At 36.9% G+C, this 17,730-nt stretch overlaps 1 protein-coding gene across 1 annotated transcript in view; it reads left to right on the top strand.

The window, feature by feature from the left end:
* The window catches only part of LOC145771333 (somatostatin receptor type 2-like), a 30,883-nt gene extending 20,947 nt beyond the window's left edge, over positions 1–9,936 (top strand). The window contains exons 5-10 of the mRNA XM_082583085.1: positions 72–200; positions 471–669; positions 3,047–3,313; positions 3,639–3,751; positions 6,442–6,582; positions 7,519–9,936. Coding sequence (XP_082439211.1) covers positions 72–200; positions 471–669; positions 3,047–3,313; positions 3,639–3,751; positions 6,442–6,582; positions 7,519–7,705 — 1,036 coding nt within the window. The 3' untranslated portion in view covers positions 7,706–9,936. The remainder of the gene's footprint in view (positions 1–71; positions 201–470; positions 670–3,046; positions 3,314–3,638; positions 3,752–6,441; positions 6,583–7,518) is intronic.
* The last annotated feature ends 7,794 nt before the right edge of the window (positions 9,937–17,730 follow it).

Here is a 17,730-nt window from a genome sequence, read left to right as displayed (position 1 = left end):
TCCATGTTTTATTATTGAAAGTTTTTTACATGATCCGTCACTCAGTGAATCTAAAGTAATTGTTGTTTTAGATACGAGTTCCCAGATGAGCAGAATGAGACCAGTAGATGTTTGCGAGAAGGATTTGGAGGGTCGCTTGAAGATTGTTTGCAAATATCCCAAAGCGCACCAATGTTGGCTACAGAAGAACCACACTGCAGGTAGGTGACCAAATAGGAAGGTTATCCGTCGTCAAATACATAAACTACGTACATGCGCAAAGTGCAATCTTGTAAACGAATTTAAATCTAAGAAGCATTTAGCTATTTTTGGCGAAAAGTTTGATTATTGTAATAACTTTTGAAAGACAATAAAATTAAAAATTAACAAATGAAAACTTTAGTACTGCTACGACTTTGAAACAATGACTGTGAAAAAAAACAACAACTATGAAACAAAATTTGCATCAAGTGCTTGTTTTTGTTTTTTAGAGGTGGTATCAGTAACATTTCTTACTCGATATTTGAGGAGACAAGTGGAGAAAGCGGTGATGCCAGCGGGGAAAGCGTTAGCGGCAGTGGGGATGGTTTGACTGACATTCATGCCTCCTGCCATTACTGGGATAAGCCAGTTGGATGGATTGTATTTCTCAGCTTTAACTTTGCAGTGATGTTCATTTTGCCTCTCATAGTAAGAACAGTATTTATTTTTAATTTTACTAAAAGTAACGTTTAATTTTCAGAATTGAATAGCATATAGACCAACATTAAATTATTTACCGATTAAGCAAATCTGTCGATTAAGCAACTTATTTTACAGACCAGTTTGTTTAGCATGTACCAACCGTAATTCTTCCATTAAAGCTGACAATTAATAATTTAACAATAAAGTTTGCCCAAACTGTTTCTCAACTATCTAATCCAGGGGTTCTTAAACTTTTTTAAACACGGATCCCTTACAATTTTTTTGGATTGTGTGGACCCCCTTCATGGCCTAGTCCGAGAAATCTTTTTTGATCATTGGACATGACGCAATAAAATTAAAATGAATTGGTAACAAAATTTATTTCCATTTGAATAAGGACATTCTGATGATCCTCCTTTTAGGGTGAAACAGGCTGTCAAGGGTTTAAAGAGTAGTAACTAGCCTACATTTGATTTCAGGTAACAAAACTTATGTTTCATTAAATTTAAGAAATAGCAAATGCAGATTGTTTTTCAATATCTTCGATTTAATTTCATTAATGTGAAGGATGCTGCTGTTTGTCTTCAACCAAAACATGAAATTGTGGCTTCGTCTTTGATAGGGTAACACGCATGTCATCCTTTGCATCCAACCGGTTTCGACTCTTTGTTTTGATAGTTACCAAGGATGAAAATCCTGACTCAGATAAATATGTAGTCGTAAAATGGATTATAGCAGCCATGGCTCTCTTTACCAAAAGGGGATATGCATAAACCTTTCACAATCTTAACCTAGCCTAGCTGACGTCTAGCTTAGCTGAAACTGATAAAATTTTGCAATGTTCAAAAAGCGGCAAAAACAATTATGTGGGAAGTGACGCAATAAACGTACGTAACAAAAGTTGAAACTCAAACTAGAAATCATCAGCATTGTTTGAAGTTAATATCTTTTCATTTGAAAAATTTATTCCATTTTTGAAAGATTTCCATTGGGCCTTCATGGACCCCCTAAAACTAGTCCGCGTACCCCTTGGGGGTTCATGGACCACAGTTTAAGAACCCCTGATCTAATCAAACAATTTGCCTAATAGCAGTGTTGTACGTTGACGGCGTCAATTAAATTTTTGTTGACGCTGAGGCTAGCGCCGTCAGTTTATTTTTTAGTTGACGGAAGTGATAGCGCCGTCAATTATTTTGCCGATTTTAAGCGTCACGCGCTATGCGTCATTTTTGGTTTTTATAGAAAATCTCGTTTCACAATGAGAGTTTCACAATGTATTCTGGCCAGCGCGACTCATCCGAATTACCGACTTTCGCGTTGTTGGAATGACTCCCTGAAATACAAGTGGGAGAAGTTCGCCAAATGGTGATCACTCATATCGTGAGCAGTATCGAGAAAGAGGGATCAGAGAAAGAAAGCGAAAAATCAATAAATGTCATCGCGGAGGTTAAAAATACTTTATTTGAAGAGCTCAATGCCCCTGAAAAGAGCGATGTTGGTGCAGTGGACCTCGTTAAAAGATTTATATATGCTAAACCAACACAGCACGCTTGGAACAGTGATACCTATCTGTGTAAACGTTTTCAACACTTGTTTTGGAAATACAACACACCAATACAATACCAGCATCCAGCGCTGCTGTGGAATGCATGTTTTCTTTTGGAAAGGAAATTATGTGTCCCAAACGCATCAGATTGTCAGATAAACGTTTTGAAATGCTTGTGCTTCTACAAGGAAATAACTAATAAGCTAAGCCTCTAATTACAATACAGTCTCAAAACATAATACCTGCTCTTTATTTATAGCTATTGTTAGCCTCAACTTGGTGAGGCGAAATACTTCTGTTTTGTGAGACCCTGGCTAAAATAGCGCTACAAATTAGCGCTGACGTCTTCAATTTCTTTAAGAGGTGAAGCAGTACCTTACGCCGTAAAATTTTTAGGTAATTCGCGCTAACGCTGACGCCGTCAATTTATTTCATTGACGCGTACAACACTGCCTAATAGGCTGCTTAAAAAGCTGTTGCTAATGCCCGGTATATCGATAAGCAAAATTTCAAGAGGCACTGGCAATTTTAGGCCAATAGCTGACCTACGGTGTTTTTGATATTTTCAGTTAATTTTGTTTAAAAATGATCATATGAAAAGTAAAATAAAGGTTTTCTCCGAAATACAGTATAAGTGATTTGTGTAAACACTTGATGTAAAAAAAGCAAAGTCTTGTTTGTGAAGTACTTTTTTACTGAACCACATTTAGGTGTAGGTTGCAATATACTTCAAAATCTTTATAGTGTGTAAATAATGTTGGCGTGTCATCACACTCTGCCAAACTTTAGCCTGTTCAAAACTTCACTATTTTTTCTTAAATTTTACTTTCTTTGCAGATAATGATAGTGTGCTACGGGTTGATCATTGCTCGGCTTTCTGCTACTAGAATGACAACTACAAACACACCGACTTCGGCGAGCTTTTCTCACGCCACAATGGGTTCCGGAAGTCAGAAATTCAGAAAGAAGTCATCTTCTCGTTCAGACAAAGACCGACGACGAGTAACGATTATGTGCGCAGCACTCGTCGGGAGCTTTGTGGCGTGCTGGCTTCCTTTCCATGCTATACATTTAGCAAAAGTCTCTGGAATCAAAAGTGGTGGTGTAAGTCAACATTTATAATTGCTTGATCAAACAATTTGATGCTTCTAATTTTTTTTGTTGGGTTTAAAAAATGTTTCGAATTAGAAATGTATTCATAGCCTACTTCGTAACAGCTTGGTATAATTCAGGGCCAGATCCAGGAGGGGGGGGTTCAACAAACCACAATGATGTGTAAGTCTACTTTAATCCAATCTTGCAAATACACCGTCAATAAAGGTTATTTTTTTGTATTTTATGGGAGCAGTCGCCCCAATCGCTTCCCCCTGGATCCGCCACCGGTATAATCTGTCGTTGTATTTTAAACTTTCCAACTGTTATTTTCCAGGTGCACCTATGTGAAACATTGCCGGTTGTTGGGACTCTATTAGCATATCTCAACTCTGCACTAAATCCTTATTTGTATAGTTTGTTGGGAACTAACTTCTCCCGAAGATGGAAGTAAGTGCAAAACTTTGTTTTATATGTTAAAATGTCGTGAACTTGTGTCGGTTGTGAAGTCATCTTCCAAGCAGCTCACAGGCTTATCATTTTTACTTAGAAACATTTTTTCACAGAAAATTAAGTTTGGAGCAGCATGTCTATCCAAGAAAAAATTTAAATTATTTGAAGATAGTTGAATTTCTTACAGATACAGTAAAATTAAAATAAAAAACAACCAACAATTTAAAACTTAACATTTTCAAATCGCCGACTACATCATGAACGGAGCTAACCAAAATTTGGAAATTTGCATCTAAATTGTTAGCGTGCAACCAGAGAAGTAAAACAAAAACCATTTAGAGTTATCTTCATTTAGGAAACATCAAAACTAAAAGTAAATCATCAAATTGTTGATAGTTTTGAGTTTATGAAACAAAAATTTGATTGATTGAAAAATATGTTGGGGCGGACTCATGTTGGAAAATATTACGTAAATATACGTAAAAACTTAATTATGAGTACGCAAAGGTAACCCACCGAAAGCAAGAAAAAACGTTATAATGTTGCTCTTATATGTCTCTCGCTGTTATTGAATTATGGCCTCCACTAAAACATAAAGATAAAAACGTAGACAATGAGGTAGCCTGTTACAGCTATTAATAAGTCTTCAGGCGCCGCGAGGTTACACAGTAGACGATATGAGTAAATTCAAAGTTGGTGTAAATATAAGTGGATGTAGCTAAAACAAAGATGGTGAGAAGCAAGAACATCACGTATCTACTTTATTCCAATTTCTAGTTTTTCTGGGTGATACTTTCATTGTAATTACTTCATTCATTTTTATGTTTATTTTGAGTTTTTTTGTGGTGTAGTCGGTGTTTCTTTGATTGATTGCTTTAAAAATTCATTCAGTTTTGTCTTTGAACTAACTATAACCATTATAATAAAAAAGCATTTCAATATTGAAGAAGAATGTTGAAAAATAACTCAAAATTATTTGAATTAAAAAATAATTTTGTGTGCTACTTTTATAACTTATAATTCAAAAAAAAAATTAAATGATGACAAAATATTTAAAATAATATTTTTGTGATAAGCTGACCATGCATCAAAACGTGAAACAAAGATCAATTGTTCAGTGAGGCAAAGTGATTTTCTGTTTAACTGAAAAAAGTAAGAAATCAACACAGTCATCACTTGCGGTAAAGATAGGTTTTCTCCAGTGAAACAGAAATAGTCTTCTTTCTTCTAGCAATAAGGGGGGATGGAACTTTATACTATAATTTCACTGGTGATTTATTGCCAACAGCTTAAGACCGAAGACGTCAGAGCAAAATACCAAAACTAACCCGGCTGAATCAACACACGTACTTCCGGGATTGCCCAAGCACGTCATTGGGGACGTGCGATGAATATCGCTACCCCGCCCGTTGAAAACTTGTTAACAATGGTCTCAATTGGAGAACATCATCTACAGTTTACATCAAAGGGTTAAGGTTTACAAGCAGGAACCGCTGCTTAATGGAAACACTACAAATAGAAATCTTTTACCATCGTGGCTTCATGAACTGCTTTATTTGGTTAATAGTACCAGTAGTCTCATTTTTTTCCAAAAAAAACAAACAAAAAAAACAAAACAATCTGCCCCTTAATAAGTGAGAAAAACCTGCTTTTTGTAACAATGTAGAAACTGAATCATTTAAGGTTGCATGCGACTAAAACGTTAACAATACTAAACCCGATTTTTCTTCAGATTACTGAAGAAATCTCGCGGAATACAACACTTTGTGTCAATGGCCGCTTGGAAACGCAGCGATAGTGCCGGTGGTGGTAATGGGCAGGCAAATTCGAGGAAATCTAGAAAACCTAACGCTTCGCACAATTCTCGCCAATTTTCATCAAATGGCGCGCCAGATCCAACAATGACAACTAAGGCTTCTGTTATAAAGCAAAATGATTCACCAGGTCCGTCCCAACATTAGCATCTTGCACTCCGGTTAACACAATTATTTTTCTTTTTACATTGATTTAACGTCTGTATAATATGTACGCATGTTGTATAATATGTGTATGCAGTTTAAAGTGATGCCTTCAGAATTGTTAAGGATTGTTTTTAAAGTCAACTGAGCATGCATTTATTTTATCAATAAGCGTGAATATACACTGTTTTTGCATGAAAAAATTACCATATGTTGATAATATACAATCATGACATTTACTAGCTTTGTGAGGATTTCCAGTTGCATATGGTTTATATGATGGGTTCAGATTTCGAATAAACTTTGGGCACTGTGATACAAGTCACTATCCAGTTCATGTACAGGGCATGAATGCAGTGTTCCTTAGAAAAATGCGTGCATGCATTGACAATTTCTTTCCAACAGAAATCCTCTTGCAACCAGTGAACGTATAACTTTGACGCTAAACTTTCGTTTTGATTGATGTTTAAATTTGAAACATTTGCATGCTTTGATATTTTCATTTAATTGCACGTGAAACCGTCTAACAGTTGTAAAATTTTCCGTATTTCTTCATGTATGTTTTTTAAAGTAATGGAATTACTTGGAAGTTATATCAAAACTTTCCACACTTAAACCGAAAATAAATGCATGCAGTGTGTTTTATATTTATCGATCATATTTATATTTTTGTTATACCATTATCACGAATCTCGTAAATAAAAGTCTAACAGCATGCATTGTCTTCAGCTCTGCGTCGCGCACCCTTCGACGTTCCATTAGACGCGACAGCTCCTCGTCAGGGGTCGGTGCTGTACGATTCACAAAGAAAAAGTCCGCAAGAGAAGGAAGTTCCAGTAACACAGCAACTGTTATAACTAAAGTATACAAGTAAGTTTGATATTCTCGAAAATGCAGCAGCTACTGAAAACAGTCTGCCCGATAGCTCAGTTGGTTAAGCGCCTGACTTTACACACAAAGAAACTGCAAAATCAAACTGCGCCGATTCGACTCTCAAGGTGTGCGCTTGAGTGACACACTTCAAGGATAGATCTCCATCCAGCGACACCTGGTGGATGGTATAATTCACATACAACAACGCTTCAACATTCGGAAATTTCATTTTGTCAACACTCGGTGATCGGCCTGCATCAGTGGTTTAAAGCTGCTGCGAAGTATGCGGAACTGCAACCGACGAAATTCTCAACCCGACGATAAAAATTCCTACAATCAATCACTTGGCTCATGACAAAGAATACTTGCAGGTTTAATTCGCTTAAGTTCGGAAGTTCAATGCCAATACTTTTTTAACATCTTCATCCCCTTGTTATACACATTCGCAATTTTCCTGCATCTCTGAAGCTATTTCCAACTTATTAGCTACCGACGTTTGTAGCCTACTCCTCCTCTGAAAAACACATGGAGGAGGTGCACGATAAAAGAATAAATTGTGATAAAAACAATTGTTTTTACAATAATAGTTTTAAAACATCCACATTTTGTCTGGCCAAGTGGTTGGACATGTGCCCGAAGTTCGAAAGGCCGCACACGTCCGACAATCAAACGAACGTTATTGTGTTTTTAAAAAACAATTGATTTCATGCTGAAAAGTGGACATGAAAATTAGCTATTATGTGCAGTCGCCTACTTGTACACTAGCTTCAATTGTAAGCCTAATTAAAAAATCGCATCACTGTTTTCTGAAGTTTAGTAAAAAAATTTGCATAATGGCAATAATGCAAAGTGCTTTCCGACTATACGTTGAAACTACACAATCATTTTAATAAAGGTTTTACCATAACAATAATTTTCATACTTTATTATTAGAAATGCAAATGACAAGAGCTACACTCAATCCGAATTCCGAAAGTCCGCTGATGTGACAGCCTACAATCTTGAAACTCAGCATCTCAACGCTCCAGTAATTCCACAAGACAACGATCCAATTGGAAAAGGAAGCCCACCACCAGACTATGCAGAATCTCTCACGAAAGACTACGAACAAAAGGCTTAAACTTAGTAGTGTCAAAACTGATCTGACGTAGCTTCCTTATTCTTTGCCCTGGTTTCATCTAACGCACAACTGACACTGATATAGCTTACTGTTAGACTGTTTATCAATATACTTGAAAGAGGATTGAACACTGTATATAAATGCTCAATACTGTTTTATGATGTTTTTTGCGCACATTAAATTGTTTTTTAAATGCTTTTAATCTTCAACTCAAGTCAGAACGCTTAGGCTACAGACTGTAAAACCCTTTTCTTCAAAAGGTTGTTCCTTCACAGCGGACACGACATGGACTGATAAATATCCCAGGAAATGTGTTTGCCACTCACTTTTTCAAAATCAAAATTATTGTCTTAAAACAAAAACGATAAAAAAATTAAAAAGCTACTTTGAACAATTCGGTATAGTCGCTTGGTGTTATCTAGTATCAAAACAAGTGAACTTGACGCCCAATGCCTTTATCTAACTGTTCGAAACATTTTCCGATCCATTTATCGTTTTTGTTTGTCGAGTGGTGAGATCCCTTGTGCCACACTCGAAAGAACGACGCTTCAACACCGCCCATGAGCATGTAACTGTGTCTTTGTCAGGACACTTACATGCCTGAAGGCGGACACGAAGATTGGCTTCCTTGCCTTTCCGTCCACTTAATCCAAATCTTCAACTAGCCGGACTTAAGCGAGGATACAGCGGAACAAATCTACGCGCGCAGAGGTTTATATTTTTAGATTGTACTAACTTCCACAAGAAAAAAATCTTGCAAACAACATCTAAAACCATGTGCAACGTTTGCACAGTAGCCTATATTGGTTCAGTTAATAAGTCCAAAGAAATGAAACTCATCTTGGACCTAAGTTTGAATTGAAGATTTAGCGTTGTATTTTTGCGATTCTATGTAGATTACAATTGGACACAGACGTGACTTTCAAAAAGTTGTTGCCACCCGAAAACTTGTATGTTTTCTTATTATACAACAACTATACATCGCTTTATGATCAGCATTTTGTCATGAATGCTTGCAATGTGTTCACGCAGGGATTTTTCGAAGCATGGAAGCGAAATTGTGTGCCTGCTTTGTTTGTCGTATCCAAGCTTACGCCCGGTGGTTGAAGATTTAGATTAAGCGGACGGGAAGGCAAGGAAGCCAATCTTCGTGTCCACCTTCGGGCATGCCTTTAAGTGTCCTGCCACAGACACAGCTGCATGCTCTTGAGCGGTGTCGAACCGGCGCCCTCTCGATTGCTGTTCCAGGGTTCTCACCACTCGGCTATGCAGCCGACATGTGCCTGCTAAAAAGTTGCGATAAATAAAAGTGTTGCCGAATGTTTATTGTATATTGAACCTAAATCTCATTTGTAATTTTGGTTTTAAAAGTAAACCATTGCTTGCTCGATAAAAATAATTTTAAAGGATAGAATATATTTTAAAAACTCTATAAAGTTAATCCAATGCGACATCTTTAACATCTGGTTTCATTAGTGTTTGTTAATTTACGCTATTTGGAAAACCTGGGTTATAACCGCAACAGAAATTGTTTAGCGGCACTTGCAGAATATTAAACATAATTCTTTAGAAAAACCTTTCAAATCCTTAAATATATGAAAAACTGGTAAGACATCATAATTGTAGGCTATATATGTATCAGCCGGTTCAGTACTATATTTGATAAACGTATGATTTCTTTTTAATGGAACGGAATAAATGAAAGATTTCTTTTCAGATTGAACTGTACGTAGAGTTTGCGATTAGGATATGCAAAAACACTGATTTGATGAATTGATACAAAGTCAAACCAATTTTATGCAGTTATCTCTATTTTAAATTAATTTTAACAGACAAGCGTTGGTATCCTTTTAAGCTAGGTAAAACAGTTTTTGAATAGGAAATTAAAATCACGTTTGGCAGCATTTGGTTTGTTTAATTGACTCAACCTTTTTTAGTTTTACATCCTCAGATTCTAAAAACCTTGCGTTCTTTTTCCACCGTGACGTTTCTGTTGTAACCGAAAGTATATTTACAAGCGCACCTACTGTATTTCTGTTTCGACTCGTGTATACTTTATAGATGTCATCGAAGGCGTTGACCGACAGTTTGTAATTTTTCTTTTCTATTAAAGACCATAGCGTTTGCACGATTTTGTTACATCTACATTAATATAATGTTTCATAAAATCAACAGGTATCAAAATGTGTAAGGAAAAAAATGTACATAAATTGTGTTTCAATAAAAGTGAAGAAAAGATTCTTTGATGAAGTTTATGTTTTGATTAAAAGTTTATTGGTGAGGGTTTTCTTTTAGCCTAACCTTCTGGAATATTTTACAAAGGTACTTGTGACTAGTGTCCTGTCAAGTATGGCCAAGGGAGGCCAGGCTTTCATGCCCACTGTCTTAGAGGGTTAACGGATAATAATTTGTGCACTTTTTAATAAACTTTTGCGACGTCTGTGAAATTTTGAGCAAAAGTGTAGCTATGACGTGATCAATCTGTGCTTGCTATTAATTATATTTGTGTTGTTTTCTGTAGCTTACACCGCTGAGTTGATGGTTGTGAGACCTTATCTCGACAGGGGGGGGGGTCCAGGTTAGTTTTACACTCGGGCCCGAAATGGTTTTAGGCTTTTAATTTTTCTAATGGGTTAGGAAGCTTGAAAAAGCCACAGCGTATTATTTGGATACAGCGTGGTTTTTTAGAAGTGTCTTGATTTGGGTCCGAAGAGCTTATTGGTACCGGGCCAAATTATCCGCTTAACGGCCCTGCTTGTGGGCCTATATTGTTAACAGTGTTGTGTTGTACAGTAAGTACAGTAAGCGGTGCGATGTTGTACACTAAGTATTAGCCTACACCTTGCGTACAAAACCTATTAACCAGTGCTACTCTGTAAATATTGCTTCATTTAACTGAAGATCATAGCAATATGAGTGTGTATGCTGTGAAGTAGTTACACATATGTGATAAAGTTATTAAATTAGATTTAATCAAATATAGTTATTACTATCTGAAGCCTTTACAAATTGTTTCACCTAACGGATCATCAGAAGGTCTTATTCAAATAGAAATCAAATAGATTCTATTTGAATAAGACCTTCTGATGATCCGTTAGGTGAAACAATTTGTAAAGGCTTCAGATAGTAATAACTATATTTGATTTAATTCGCTCTGCTTTGCCTTTTTGCTTGGCATTGAGCATTTTTTGTAGTAATAGTTTTCATTGTTTTAAATTAGATTTAAATACTCAGTGCTGCGCAATAAGCATTGTATCATTTCGTCATGGAAGACACTCGGAACACAGCGTGTGTGCCACTGATACTAAACTCTAAGTTTTATATTTCACCCAGTGGCACGCCCCCATGGTAGGCTATAGACCTGCTCCCGCGACTTGGGTTAAGCTCAATATAATTCAAACAGGAGTCGGCCGCCCGCTTCTATTCCAATAAGCACTAGCGGGTTTGGCTCCCTTATCGGTCTACGAATGCGGCGCAGAGAAACAAACTGCTGACCATGTCAGTGGCGGCTGGTGAGTCCTAGAAATGGGGAATACATTACCGCACAAGGCGAATACAACAGCGGAGGTTTTCCCTCAGAAAAATTACATTTGATTTGGTGCATTCTGAGCATATTTTAGCTCTAAATTGTGATAAACGTTTAAGGTAAAACTTGGCTTATTTAAGAGTTTCGCAAATGTGTAATATTTTGAAGGAGACGATCAACAAACATAGCCTATGTGAATAACACGTTCTAAATGATAAAAGAGAAAACGTTTGTTTTTTTTTTCATTGCCTACTCGACAAAAAATTCTCCCGTGGCCTATGTCACTTTACATTTTGGATGTAGATACGTTGCTTATTGCATGACATATTAAATTCAAGCAGTTTTTTCCAAGGACGGAAAGTAGACCTATCCTAAACAGTATCAGTTTTTCTAGTGCTTCCCTACTTGCGTTTTTCTGTAACTAAGACTACCGTATAATACTAATCAGCAAAAATGTAAACTACTATTTGGTTTGTTGCGTAACACTTAACAATGCGTAATTTCACAACGTAAAGGCGGATTCATACTGGCGAGTGGTGTCGCTATTGCGCCATAAGCCTCTTTTGACGTACCACGACACCATCGACTTTTCACACTGCCTTTTGTTCTCAAACCTCGCCGTTCTGCTCGTGTGCTGTTTTAAAACAGCACATCGTTTTGCTATTCGTTTGTAGGCTATTGGCAATTCAAGAAAACTCACGGCTTTACGGCGTCACAATCGAGTGTCTCTTCAGTTGTAACCTTGTGCAAAATATTTCCTAGCACGCAGAGTTTCCAAATATAATTTACACTTATAATAGTCAGCAAATCTGTGCACAGAGAACATAAAATACATTTTGGGCTGAATTGGGCCGAAGAAACGCTAAGATCTTTGAGAAACTTTTTGTGAAAACTTTAATGGGAGTGCTGCAGCACCGCAGCACACACTAGCGAGCCTGCCCATGGTCACCATTTTTGAATGTCCCGCTTACAAAGCGTCGTAGGAAATGCACGGCATAGAAGCTGGACCAAGCTACACTCATCTGGGGCTTTCCATCACCTGCCCTGAAATCTGAACAACCCTGTCTCACACGAAAGAAGAAGATTGACAACTGTACCGTACTAATTATTTTTATATATGAAATGAAAATGATGTCTGATGTCTTTTCAACGTTTATTGACTGTGGCCCTAAAGATAGATAAATTTACGCTGTTGGAAAATAGCCTACTGGTTTTAGGCATTCACTGTATTCAGTTTAACCTCTAGGTATAGAGCTTCGGTAGAGAGTTTGTCTTGTTGAACCATAGGCATACGAAGCCGAGCAACGTGATCAAGTTTAACATCTTCAAGTTTATTACATTTACTTGAGTTTGAGCTAGTCAGAAGTACTGTGCAGTTTTTGTCTTTTTCTGTTTATAGATTTAGTTAACCATTGTAATTTTTTTTCAGATGTAGTTAAGCTGTATGTATATTATTCCTGAAGAGGACATCTTGTGATGTCGAAAACGTTCGATACTTAATTTGTTGCGTAGTTTTATGTTTATGTAAATGTAATAAACTTGAAGATGTTAAACTTGATCACGTTGCTCGGCTTCGTATGCCTATGGTTCAACAAGATAAACTCTCTATCGAAGCTCTATCATTCAGTTGAGTTTGAGCTAGTCAGAAGTACTGTGCAGTTTTTGTCTTTTTCTGTTTATAGATTTAGTTATCCATTGTATTTTTTTTTTCATATGTAGTAAAGCTGTATGTATATTATTCCTGAAGAGGACATCTTGTGATGTCGAAAACGTTCGATACTTAATTTGTTGCGTAGTTTTATGTTTATGTAAATGTAATAAACTTGAAGATGTTAAACTTGATCACGTTGCTCGGCTTCGTATGCCTATGGTTTAACCTCTAGTTATCTTGTTGCGTGTTTTAACTCTGATTCTTGCTGCTTTACTTAATTCATTTTATCAGTATGTTTTTGTGTTATGCCATCGTTGCTGAACAGGTTGTGTTAACCTGTTTTAGCCACCTTGATAAAGTCAGTCGTGCTGACTGACGAAACGTCGGAAATACAAAAAGCTAGTTATCATCTTTAACATCAGGAGGTAACCTAGCAAATAGTCACCAGAAGAACGCAAATTACTTTAAATATCAAATGCCTGGTGAACAGTCTCTCTCTGTTTTATGAAATCAAAAGTCAATTCAACAGTTACATTGTAGCAACAACTGCTACTAAGAATAATTGTGCTTGTTGAACGCAGCAACCACAATGTTCAATGGACAAAACTATTACTTTTTGAAAATAATATCTCACAGAAAGTAATTGTGTGAACGTTTCACCATCGGCAGCGTGTCATAGCGGTTTGAGGGTTAGGGTTAGAAAAGCAGCACATGATGACGTGGTTTCGATTTCCACTCCTGCAATTACTCTTTTTTCTTTTGTATTTACCAAAAAAAGTTCAAAGCAAGAAACAACTCTCTGACTGAGTGCTAGAAGGGTCGCAGTGACTACAATCAGCCGTTTCATGGGGAAAATATTAAACGTGCTATTTTGTGCTATCAAAATTGAAAATTTTTGAAAAAATCCGGAAATATCTACATCAAGGCGGTGTTCACACAGCAGACGAAACTGTAGGCAACATACAGGGTGACATAAAAAAAATGTTCATCAGTAAAAATCGAATAACTTCCAAAATTTTATTTAGATTAACACAAAAATTCAGCTACATTAGGTTAAGTATATATAGCAGACATCTCCAAAGTTTCAAGTCTATACCACAAAAACTCTTTGTTTAACTGGCGCTCAAAAAATGTGCTCTAAATGAGCTCCCCGTTGCTGCAAGCACATTTGGATCCGGCGGGCAAAGTTCTCAATGACCCTCTCACATTCTTCCCTTGGGATTGCTTTTATTGTTGCTGTAATTGCTGCCTTTAGATCAGGAATAGTCTGGGGGTTGTTGCCATACACCCTATCGTTAAGGTCGGAATGGCCCGTTTCGGTGAGTCCGATTCGGTGAGTCCGATTCGGTGAGTCCGATCCCTTAACGGGGGATTTTTTCAATTTTTTTTTTAAATTATCGGGTACCGTAGCCTAATTATCATTGCCGTTTTAGGGTTAGGGGTTAGGAGTTAGGGTTAGGGGTTAGAGGTTAGGAACTCACCGAATCAGACTCACCGAATCGGACTCACCGAATAGTAGCAGACCCCTTTAAGGTAGCCCCACAGATAAAAATCTGGGGCGTTCAAGTCCGGTGAATACGGTGACCACTCTGGGTCACACCTGCGGCTGATCAGTCGGTCAGGAAAACGAGCGGTCTGTGACAACCAACACCGAGCGATATGTTCAGGTGCTTGGCAAATTCTGGACAGCACATGGTCGACGAAAAGGGGTCGTCAGGGACCTCCAGTGGTTTCAGCAAGATGGTGCCACCCCCCACACCTCAAACGAATCATTGGCATGGCTACAGCAGCGTTTTCCTGACCGACTGGTAAGCCGCAGGTGTGACCCAGAGTGGTCGCCGTATTCACCGGACTTGAACGCCCCAGATTTTTATCTGTGGGGCTACCTTAAAGATAGGGTGTATGGCAAAAACCCCCAGACTATTCCTGATCTAAAGGCAGCAATTACAGCAACAATAAAAGCAATCCCAAGGGAAGAATGTGAGAGGGTCATTGAGAACTTTGCCCGCCGGATCCAAATGTGCTTGCAGCAACGGGGAGCTCATTTAGAGCACATTTTTTGAGCGCCAGTTAAACAAAGAGTTTTTGTGGTATAGACTTGAAACTTTGGAGATGTCTGCTACATATACTTAACCTAATGTAGCTGAATTTTTGTGTTAATCTAAATAAAATTTTGGAAGTTATTCGATTTTCACTGATGAACATTTTTTTTGTGTCACCCTGTACAAAAACTTCACACAAAATTGTTAGTTTCCTTTTGCTATTCACACCAAAAGAACAAATTTCTTTATGTTTATAAGCAACAAACTTGTTGCTTGTGTGCTCCACCATTTTTAAAGCAACAGATACGTATTTCCGTTTTCAAGTCTTTAAAGTCATAGAACGTAATCCAGTCCAAGTAGAAGTAACTCTCTGACATACCTTAGATTGACAGGTTTAACTTTGAAGATAATTATTGTGGAACTATAAAGTTTTCACTTCAAGAGGTGTTTTAGGATTTGTAAGAGAGCTTTTAAAATGTTTTGCTCTTCTGCGTAACTTGTTATTGATAATTTACGCATCATCATCCATTCGGGCGTACCCGAACATCATCAACTTGGTTTTTCCAAACATCCGGGCCATGATCAGATGCGATAGTTTATGCTTCTACACTCCGAAGTCCTGTTCTGATAAAGAAAGGTTTTTGCCTGTCGACCCCTTTTTCTAACGATATAGTTTGGTTTCCAAAAAAGAACATTACTAATTTCCTGTTGACTTCTAAAGCAGTGACCTGCCAGCTGTAGTCTTCGTCTTCTGATTGTCTCAGTGACAGTTGACAGGTTGTCATCGCAAAGGTTTTTGTTTGTGAAATGCTACTTTCAGCTAATGTTGAATGCTAGTAACCATTGAGGCGATTCTCCATACATTTTGTTAGAGTCTAACTTTTAGCACCGTAGGTCAAGACGCTTTCAACTGTTGCTCGAAATAATTGCGTTTTTACATTTTTTTGTAATGTCTGATTTTCATATCAAATTTAATGCAATAGCTGCTGACTAAGCCTTTGTTTTTCGAGATTTTATATCGTTTTATGTGGAATCGATCCAAGAATCCTATGAATTTAAATCATGACTTCCTTTGATGTGAGTTCCTTCTAATTGTGGATGGACCGTCTTGATTGTAAGATATAAATTCTGTTTTAGTTTCGTTCATTTGCATTCCAATGTCTGCCACGTACATTTTGATAAAAAATTTTTGTCATAGTTAATTTCAAAAAGAGACTAATATTGTTTCAAGATAAATTGAAAACAATATCCCAATTATTCAAGCAAGCTTTGAAAAGTTTCATTTTGATTAAATTTTGTTGTAGCTTATTGATTTTACTTCAAATTCACTTAAATTGTTTTATTTAAAATTTTGTATTATTTATGAGAAGACATTACTTGGCCGCTAGTCTTACTACTTACTAAGTCTTAGCGCAAGAAAACTGGACAGAATCATCCTATTCAACCCTAACAACTGAAAATCATGTTATAGGGGCTGTGAAAACTGGTAGACTCCTGTTAGTGGGGTTAGTGGGAACAAACGCTAGTTATCATCAACTGAAGATAGAACAAACACATTATGACCAATGTAAAACTAGACATTGCTATTACTGGACCGAAGTTCAATAAATAGTTGTTGTTGCATGTTGCCCACCATTGAATCATATTTTCAATGCAATTAACTCTGCTATTGCATTTTCTTTTTACAGCCTAACAGCCTACAGTCAGTTGAAAATATACGAAGTTTTTAGTTGATAATTGTTTACTGCAGTTGTTTCATTTGGACTATCATTAATCGTTAGTATCATGCTCCCATCCAGTTTTTTAGTTCTCTTATTTTTGCCACAATAGGCTACTTTATAATTGAATTAGAATCACCCTACTTCGAGGTTAGCCTATGCACGGACATCTTCATTTCATTGGCAAAACTATCAAAATAAAAGTAGCCTAAACACAACCTCCTGAAAAAGATGCCATAATGATTTGGTTACACAGTATACTGTACAGTATCGCAACCTATTTGTTGAGGACTATAATTCATATCAACGCAAGACGCAACAAATATGTGTTTCTGGTGTGGATTGACTTATCCTTATGGTAGAAAGGTTTGTCGACATACAAAATACGAAAATGTGCATTTACATACATGGTATGCAGTTTTGTCTGCTAGTCATGGACCTCGCGAAAGGCTTGTGAATCCAAAACTAAATTAAGAAAAAACAATTAAGAACTAGGCTATTACGTGGGAATATGATTCAGAATTAGAAATATCATTTGCGAGAAAGAAAAAAAAAACATTTATCAGCATCAAGTTACTTCCTTCCGACCATTCTTTTATATAATAGTGAAATATGGCACCTGATTAAAACGGTTGACAGTGCAAAAAGAAGCATATAGCTAAGTGAAAACAATAGTTTAATGTCGTAATTTTGTGACCTAAAATATCGGTAGTATGAGCATCTGCACGTGCTGCTTCAAGTAGAATCAATAAGAATTCCATGTTTCCGAAAATGTCGTTATAACTAGGCTATAACGCAACACCGTAGATATCTCAAGTGATTTTTTATTTGTAGACTGTCAAAGGTTTTAGCAAAAGTCTAAGCACTGATAATTGTGCTTCATTTATTAAACAAAATTGTAATTGATTCAAAAACAAAAGCACCCTTTTTACAGCTTTGACAGAAGATTTACTTTGTTGTACAACAAATACAGTATTACATAAGTTTGTAGTATTACAAAGGCGTTCAGCTGCAGCAATAACTAATGTTTACTTTTTGTAGAATGTACAAAGTTCTTGCCTACCTGTGTTTCTGAACACAACTGATCA

The sequence above is a fragment of the Aplidium turbinatum genome, chromosome 1 (genome assembly GCF_918807975.1).
Source record: "Aplidium turbinatum chromosome 1, kaAplTurb1.1, whole genome shotgun sequence".
Lineage (NCBI taxonomy): Eukaryota > Metazoa > Chordata > Ascidiacea > Aplousobranchia > Polyclinidae > Aplidium > Aplidium turbinatum.
Note: the sequence above shows the minus strand (reverse complement) of the source record. Positions and strands in the feature narration are given on the sequence as shown.